Source organism: Nanorana parkeri, unplaced genomic scaffold (genome assembly GCF_000935625.1).
Source record: "Nanorana parkeri isolate BGI_ZX_2015 unplaced genomic scaffold, ASM93562v1 scaffold124, whole genome shotgun sequence".
NCBI lineage: Eukaryota > Metazoa > Chordata > Amphibia > Anura > Dicroglossidae > Nanorana > Nanorana parkeri.
In genome coordinates, this window is record NW_017306392.1 from 1,107,937 (window position 1) to 1,117,682 (window position 9,746).

Sequence of the window (9,746 nt, forward strand, 5' to 3'; positions counted from 1 at the left end):
AAAATTAGCTAATAAATCAGGAAGAGAGGAGTTATAACATTTGTACCACAATGGAATTACTGAATTTCCAGAAACAATAAAGTTGGGAAACACCATAAATACAATCAATAGGAGAAACCCATTGAACATGAGCCTTTCAGTCCACATTCCTGTAATTGCATATTTCAAGTGATTGCTTGAGTAGGATATCGTTATAACTAGAGGAGCAACGAAATAAAGTTTTGAAACCGTAACCGGGAAAAAAAACAAAAAACATCAGGCTGAAACCGAAAATAATAATAATAAACTTTTAAAATATTTTATATTTACTTGTTTTTATCTAAACTTTTTTTAATATTTTATCTTTATTTTATTTATTTTTTAAATAAATATTGTAATTTTTTTACTTTACTTAGCTGACAGCTGCCTCTGCCCCAACACCGCTCTCCGTCCAGGGCAGTGCAGGAGGAGAGCCTGGCCCCTGCTGGACACTGCGCTGTGCTAGAGGGGACACAGAGCAGCGCCCAGTGGGGAGGAGAAAAACAAAGGAAGATCCGCAATTTCGGCCGAAAGATGGTACTGTAAGCATTTTGCCAAAATTTAGATTGATTCCAAACAGAACCCTAGGAGTTTGTATATACTAATTATGTTTGTGTGACTCGCTGAGGGTGCTCAAATTTCTAACTAAAAATATGCTTAAACCTTGCCTTATTACCTTGGGGTATTTGGTCCCGTTGTGGATGGTTTCTTATAAATAACCTGGTTTTCTTCCAAATACACACTGGTAGGTTAAATAGCTTCATCTCCAAATAGTTTGTAGCATTTTGCTTTATATGTGGTAGAAACAATACAATGTACACACCTTGGTGGCAGGGACTTATAAGAATAGGTCATGTTTTCAGTGAAGCACTGAAGTTAATTAGTCAGCACTATATAAATAAATAAAATACATACAGTACTGTGTTATTTGAACTAATTGATCAGCTTTAGATTCTACTTTGGGATTTCCCTTGCTAAAACAGAGAATTTATTTCTATATAATCATTCACACCTTTTACGCCAGTATTTACTAGATATCTTTTGTTCTTGTTTTGCGTGCTCTTTATTCAAAGAAAGAGTAGAAAAGGATACAAAAACAGTCAGATACATAAAGGTGCATCAACAAGGGCTAATTCACACCATATGCATTGGGCAGCATTGCCCATTGCACTCCCAGAGTATAGATGAGGCAATTTGCCTTATGTCCTATTCGTTCAGTTTTTAATAACAACACATTGCACAGTGCACACCAGTGGGCCCGTGTGTGAATACAAATGTCATTTTTGTAGACAGCATCACAATTTAAAACAGGAGCAATTAAATGACGGGACAGATTTACTATGGGATCATAGTTTGATTTTTTTTAAAAGACCCCGAAAGTAGCACTGTGCTATTATAGGACATGGCCCTGACTACTATTTTGGCCATTAGATGGAGCTGAGGAGCATAGGAAATAAGTATTTACTTCTTATACTCCTCAGTTCCATTTAGTGGCCATAATATTACATTACATTAATTTGACCTGAAAAGATATCTAATAGGGATGCACCGATACTTTTCGAGTACCAATGCCGATACTTGGCATTTTCATGAGAACTACCAGGGTTGCAGCTGGGACCTGGCTCTGGCGCTCCACCACTGTCCTGAAATCATTAGTCGATATTGTTTTAGAAAAACTGTCACATGACAATAAACAAAAATGTATCAGTACTCATACTTGTAAGAACTTGGGCAAGTACTAGTACTTGCAAAACTGGTATCTGTGCATCCCTTTATTCATAAAAACAAAATCATACATTAAAACAGAGATGTACAAATCCCAGGAGCTCCGTGTGTTCCTTACAAATGACAGCTGCCTCCTAACTTTTGAATTTTTTTCTAGTCTAGTCTTGGAGCTGGAAAAGTATCGGTACATGTACTTGTACTTGTACCGAGTACTGTACTTGGTATCGGTGTATTCCTAATATCTATGAACCTTCATTTTTGCGTCAATTTCCACAGAACAAACATTCAGAAAGATTCATAGGATGAATGGCTCTGTGAACTGGTTATAAGTAGACCCCTTAGTGCAACATTCAAAAGAAGCCTGTCTATATATACCAAGCTGATCCCAAATCTCTATGAACCTAAAAATAATTTCTATGTGAGAAGCCCTAACGGTCAGGGCCACTGTTAGAAATCATGGGGCCCCCTAAAGCCTACCTGAAATGGTTCCCCCACAGTGTCTACCCATACACTTTATACTCCTCCCCAGTGTCTCCCAATAAACTTTAGGCACCCTTCTTCCCCATGCCTGGTGACTCATCAAACACTGCAGAGAGGCTGGGAGCTACCCAGCTTCCTCTGTGCACACAGCGTCGCGGTCCTTGCCCAGAACCGGCACGCAGCGACCCCCCCCCAAAAAAAAAGTGAGATAGAAAGAGGTGACCTCTCTAGTGTCCTGTAATTGCTGAAAGTTTGCTGTCTTCTGCAGTTCCCAGAAAAATCTCACCCCATAATGCACCAGTGATTTTGCTGGAAGGCATCCAATGGAACACTTCACAACATGTATCACATAGGCCTGCTGTCCTAATGGTAAATCCAGGCCTGGGGTACAACATTGGTCTCTGAAACAAATACCAGTGCCAGTTTATAATGTAACAGTTTAAGAAGCCCCAGAATTCAGACACAGTTCAGGCAGATTTATGCATCCATGATATGACTCTGTAATGAATGGATTGGGGAAGCTATTAGAGTATGCATGATCAGATGTGGGTTGGGTGTTGCAAGCAATGTACAGGGCAGCAGAGATTGACTGAAGCATTAGTCTCAGTCATCATAGTAAAACAGCTACATAGCAGGTTGGACAGTGACAATAAATTAAGGCTCTCTCTCTCTCTCTATATAGACATTCTACAGTTAAGCAGGGTAAGCAGTGGCCATTCCAGCTAAAATTATTTATTTGACCTTAATTTTCCTCTTTTTGCCCCCCTTTACTCTTCTTCTGCTCTGTACACGTCATGTATGGATTGCCAAGTAATGTTGCAGTGCAGTTGGCTAATCAACTCCTAGTTGCCTAAGTTCTCTTAACCTAGTAACAGGCTTTGCTCTGTCCTCTGAGCCCAGGGTGCACTGCAGGGCATGCCAGGAAATGTGGTCCACAGCATGAGGACACTGCACTGCCCTGCCTGACCAGAGCCCACACCAAAGACTGCAATGACTGAACTGCTGACCTCTATGGAGGGAGTGCTGGGAGGCAGAGGACAGAGTTTGAAGCAAAGCTGCTGCTATGGAGCTGGGAGAGGGAGCTGCTGCCACCCACAGGTAGGTAGGTCCCACTGCTGACGCAATGGGACCTGGTACGGGAAGACTACCTGTACCTTTCCTATCAGCGGCCTTGCAAATAGTGCACCTGTTTTGCAATATACAGGTGGCGTCATGCAATGTGCAGCTCCTGCAAGCCCTACAAGGCCAACATTGAGACATGCAGGACGGTTCTACATCAGATTGTGTTTGCAATCTGAACACAGTGGAAGGTCATGTTTCGTATCTATCTATTGATCTATCTATTATTACCAGTTCTGTTACACATCAAGGAAACGCTAAACAGGATAAGTGAGACAAATTATGAGATATATTTACAATAAGATTGCAACACATTTATTATTTCCTCCCTCTCCTCTCTAAAGTAACACTGCAACAGAATAAAACCTGCCCCTGACCACTTCTGAGTTGTGCACTTGTCTTGCGTTAAAATCTCTCATCTACATCTCTCAACCATAGGTTGCAAATACACAAAAAACTTTTGAGAAATGAGAGTTAGCCTTATTATCAATAAATAATTAATAGAGGATAGCAATAGATATCAATAGATAACACATGTCTAAGGAAATAGTATAGCTCAAGCATGACTTAGATCAGGCCAAGGTGGACCAATGCCAGAATACATAAAAAGTTATAACTGGAGTGCATGGTATCTATATAAATGAGCTGGTAACTCTTCAGAATGACTAGGAAAAATGACCTGCTACAGTTTTTCTTGACACAATGCACCACAACGTAAAGTAGTGCACTGTGGTGCACTGCAACGTGGGTAGGTTGGGCTGCCATTACGAATAAATGGTACTGCATTGCACTCAGGTCTTTTACCGTGCATTGAAGTAACATGCATGGTACTGCACCACCTAAGTGTGAATTTCACCTAATTTATTTTTATCAACTCTTTCACTTTTTAATCTTTTGCATGGAAATATTTTACATTTGTGCTCATTTTTTTTTTTGTAGTGCCATTTTAAAAAGTTGGGTGAGGGGGGCACTTTTTGGGATCCTTGCTTTGGGTGCCTTGACCCAGCACTGACTGTTACTAATTGGCACCGGCTGTTTAAACACTAGCCTAAGTACAATGAAAAGAAAATGATTACAATGTGTGATAAACCTGAGAGTTCTCTTAACATTTACTTGCATCCTACCACCTATTTCTATGTTTCCCTGCCTCTCTATATTTTCTGCACAAACTAGACAACTCATTTAATACAAACATACTTGCTTCCAAGAAAATGAGAACTAATGAATGAAAGAAAGTCTCAATCAGCCTGGCATTCTATGGGGCTTTCCCTGGGAGATTTCTGTACTAGTGGGAGGATTCTGATCATATAAATATTCTCTCCCTGCTACCATTGTTAGACCAGTATTACTTGTGTCACTATAAGGGCATCTGACATCGCTGTAGATCCATCCTACAAAATGACCAAAATACTAATTGCTCTCCTGGGCGCACTGCTCATCCTTCAGTGTGTGCAAGGTAAGTTACATTGAATCATTTAGGAAACACAGAGTTGTGATTATTGACTGCATGCATTTAGGTTGTCTGTATGTAAATAGCTAGACTAATTACTGTGCCTGAATTCCAGGGACAGGTCCTAAAAGTGAATATTTGCCCCTAGAAATGTTCCCAGGCTTTAAAGTAGTATTAAACTCACAAACTTTTTTAATAATGAATCCAGATCAAACAATTATACATTGTCAAGCAAAGTATTTCTTGAAAGTTTTTCCCAAGCGCTTACAGTCATCATGTTTCATGGCTTCAACTCTCTCAGCTCTGAACTTCCTGTTGAGTACAAGATCACAAGGGAGAGAGCAGTTACCACCAACTGTCTATCTAATAACTTCTATCTTGCTTTGCCTGTGTGTTTCACACAGAAGGGTGGCTCCATAGTAACCCGTATGCACGAAAGAAGCCACCCTAAAACAGTATATCATGACCAGCTAATTCTGCAGAAGACTAAAACTTTTAAACATCAAGAAGCAGCATCAATTGTAAGTGATTTCATCAGCATTTAAAATAGCGTACAAACCTTTTGACTTTAATATCACTTTACGTTTTGACCAATTATACTAAATATTGTACTTTTTAGTTAAGCTGTATTAGAGTAAACGTGTGCCCAAACTATGCAGACTAAAGTAATTACATATCCCGAGCAATCAGGAAAAACTATTTAAATCAAGTCCTAACTCACCACTATAGCCATAGGCATAGGCATTGTAGATAAATTCATCTTTAAAGTTCACAAGAGAGGCATTGAAATCTCAGCTCCTTAATGGAGAACAGAATCTTGACAGCCTGCCAGACTACCTGTGTAAACAAACACCAGGTGTTTCTAAGATGTTAATAACCACTGAAACCTTTGGGGCTTCCACGCCCCTCCGCCCGCAGCCGCAATACGATCGGACGTGTGGCAAAACTTTGTCTGCGTTTCGTTCCACTGCAAATGCAGAAAATAGAGCAAGCTACATTTTTTGCAATTGCAGTGGAACGGAACGCAGGCAAAGTTTTGCCACGCGTCCGATCACACTGCAGGCGGGGGGCGTGGAAGCGGTGCCATTGAATGCAATGCACCGCCACGCCCGCTCCCAGACCAGAACGCAGGGGTAAGTTTTGTGAGCGATTGCGGTGCGTTCCAGCATCTACTGCTCTGGAACGCACAGCATTCGGTGTGAACAAGCCCTTAGAGCTCATTCACACTTGCTGCACACTAAAATGTTCTGTATTGCTGTGTAGTAAGGTGTCCGTTTTGCAGGGCGGTGAGAGTGTACAAAGTTAGACTTCATTCAAGTCTCCGCACTGCAGTGTATTGGGCTGCAGTGACCAGCAGTGTCATCTGGTTCGTTGTGGAATAAACAGCACATCACGCAGTGTTCTAATGTGAACAGGGCGCATAGAAAAAAATTGTTTTCTATTTGCCTTAGCAGTTACCTTCATTGTGACTATATCTGTAAAAAATAAGTCAAGGCAACTGGACTTGCTGTATTTTCCTTGAAGACGTTTCACTGGACATCCAACCAGCTTTCTCAATTCAGAATGACTTTTACAAAAATTCTCTGGGAATAAATATGGTGACTTATTTTTTACAGATACACCATGACCTGGATGAATGAGAACCTTCATAGACATACTGCATTGTGACTCTTTGTAGTGATCTTTGAAGATTTTTGAGAATTAATTAATTCAGAGTACGTGTAGCTAAAGATGTCAGCAGGGGCTTGTTGTAAAGCTCTTTTACTGCTTGTTAAGGATATATAAAAATGTTAGGGCCTGTGCACACCAGTTCATCCACCTGTGTTGCAGGCTCAGTGTGAAGGGGCACTTAATGTCCATAGCCTGGTCATGGATGCAGTGTAAGTTAAAAAAGGGAACTTTCTAAAGGAAAAGAACCCTAATGTTCAACTGATTAGTGATGCTGTCTCAAGGAACAGAGCAATGTCAAGAGCTCCTGACTCCAAGCAGGTACATTGGAGTCTGAAATTTATGAAAGTGCCTGATAATTGGGAAACCGATAGCAGATTAAATATTGCACTTTGCTCTAAAGTTCCCTAATTACCCAGAACATTGGCACTAAGCTGCACATGTGACGGGATTGCTCTAAAGAAAAACTTTATATTGCCCATTTAGGGCAAAGTTGAATATTTGCTCGATAGCAGCCATAGTAAGAAGCATGCAGGCCCAAGGGTCCAAGGCCCCCAAAAATTGCAGTGCAAGTAAGATAAGAACTTGCACAGGGTTCTAAACCCACTGGCCATTTGGTTGATCATGCACCTGCATTCTGAGAGGGATAGAAGAGTTTCATAGGTTCAACAAAACCTGGAAGTGCTAGGTTTTTTAGCAGATGAACAAGGTGAAAGCTATGTACAGTGTCCTCACCATGCATGCAAACCAACAAACTTGGTACTTTTTGGTTAAAGTATAGATTTTCTTTAATAATGTCTACCAAAGAGCAACAACTGAATATACTTCCAGTTTAATTTCATGTGCACTATGTCCCCTCAGGAATTAAGTGTTGCATGTTCATTCAAGGCAGCGTTGAGCAGGATGGGCTTAGAAACCCTAGTGATTAAATATTTTTGCTTGTATTTAATGTACAGTTTCTCCGTGAGTCATGAGACTTATTTGCAATGTTCCCTAGGGTTAGGCAGAAAAGAAGAGAAGCAATAGCGCCCCCTATAGAAAACAGAATGCATTGCAATTAGCACTATTAGAATAGCCAGTAAACAAATTACAATACATACATACTACCACATAGTAAAATGATGAAAAAGGAGCCTAGAAAGTACATATAAATGCCTCTGTATATTAAAGTATAATTAAAGGCAAAAGTTTTTTTTTAGATATTTTTAGAAACACTGATCTACTATTTACTGCTGTGTGTGTCCTTTTAAGGGAGATAGTCTCTCTCTATAATTGTCCTGATCAACAATGAATGAAAATGAGTGTAAATTCCACATTTTGAATTGTCATTAGAACACGAATAGAGGGGAAATCTTCCAATGTCTAAGATAAGATTTCCCCACACATTAGGCAGATATGCTCCAGTTTCCTGCTGAGACCACAGGACAGGAACTTAAAGGAAATCTCCCCAATGAGACACAGGGAAAAAGACTAACAGTGGTTAACCCTATCCAAACTGAAAAATACAGTTTTGCCTTTGGATATATTTTAAGGTATGTGCACAATGGTGACTGATTTTGCTACAAGTTTAAACAGTTCTGGGCATACTTGCTACATATAAATGTAAACACAGGTTCAGTACACAGTTTAGGGCTTGTTCATACCCAAAGCGTGTGTGTTCCAGAGCGGTAACTGCTGGTACGCACCGCGATCGCTGAGAAACTTCCCCCCGCATTTGGGGCGGGAGGGGGCATGGTGGCGCATTGTATTCAATGGCAACCCCTTCCACGTCCCCCCGCCCGCAGTGCGATCGAATGCACCGTTCCACTGCAAACGCAAAAAATAGGGCAAGCCAAGCATTTAGTTAGCACTGAACACTTCTGAATATTTTACTTTCTTTTGATGTGCATGTTAGGTTAGTTAAAGTAGTGTGTGTACTATGCTATAGAGATTCAATGAGCCAACGCAAATATGCCCCTTCTCAAATTTCCTTTTTCCCATTGAAAATAGAGGATAGGATAAGGGTGGGTGGTCTGTTACCATATACTAATCACATTGTACCAAGACACAGATGTTCTACCTATCTAGCTAAGAAGACTTTAACTAGAATTCCATCTAAGGTTGACTGTATCTTGATGCGGCTGGCCTTAATTTTACCAATGCAGATATCTACATATTACTGAGCATATATAATGGATTTGCATATATTCTCTTTATTTATTATGGTCATGACTAAAAAATATTGAATATTTAGTTTATTGTAAAGGTAATATGAAGTAATACACATGAGTATTTTAATTTCCAGCCAACAGGTTGAGTTTCAATCTACTTTTCACATTTGTCAGTCTATTCTTATCTGCTTTACAGAGAAAGCCAGTTCATTACAGTACTCAGTAGCTCAAGATGTCACTTACACACACAGGAGTGACTCATCCCCCTCCCTGCTTACCTGTTCAGACTGTAGGGAAGTTCAACTAGACAGGGAGCCTAAAAGTAGGCAGCTTCTGCTCATACAAAGCATCAGTTTAAAAACTCGCAAACATAAAAAAAATTAACTGGACCAAAAACCATTACAACTTTCCTTTAATATGCATATTAGGTTATCGTACATATGACATTTTCTTATATCTAATGCTGGCTTGTGCTCTCTTTTTTTAGGGATGTCACCACTAGGGAGAAGACGCTGCCACTGCCTTGGACGCCTTTCCAATTCAGTTGATGTCAAGCAGATAAAGAAGCTTGAAATGTTTCCAGAAAGTTCCAGATGTGAGAAGATGGAAGTTGTGTAAGTTACTGTTTGGCTGTGAAAAATTTCAGTTCAAGAGATCAGTTCAAGTGTCATACATGCAATATTTTCGTTGAAGGCTATCAATATACAGAGAAGAACTCAGAGAATGTAAAAAATTTACCCTTGCAGTGGAGCTACCCCCAAGCTGCAAGAGTTAAGTGCTCATTTTGTCTAGGGAAATCAAATAAAGCAGATATGCTCACCTGATACTTAGTCCCTCCAGGCTGCGAGACCAGTTCCTGCAGCTTCCTCTACCCTGGGCTGTGGCAATCTAAGGACTGCTGACATCATCAGGGTCGGATTTACTCCACCTGCCACCCCAAGGCCAGGTTCCACAATACATTTTCTTATTTTTTACTTTACTTTTTAATCACCTTTTTATTTTTTTATTTCATTATTTAATAATTTTTTTTTAAATCAATGTCATTTTTTTTCCCACATAACTTTATTGCTATCACACAGGAGATAACAAGCCCCTGTGTGACAGCAAGGTAGACAGCCAATCACGGCGCGGCGGGC

General features: G+C 40.2%; 1 protein-coding gene across 1 annotated transcript in view; it reads left to right on the plus strand.

Annotated features, from left to right (window-relative positions):
- The window catches only part of LOC108784677 (C-X-C motif chemokine 10-like), a 17,685-nt gene that overhangs the window by 1,540 nt on the left and 6,399 nt on the right, over positions 1-9,746 (plus strand). The window contains exons 2-3 of the mRNA XM_018553547.1: positions 4,681-4,798; positions 9,098-9,224. Of these exons, the coding sequence (XP_018409049.1) occupies positions 4,681-4,798; positions 9,098-9,224 (245 nt within the window). The remainder of the gene's footprint in view (positions 1-4,680; positions 4,799-9,097; positions 9,225-9,746) is intronic.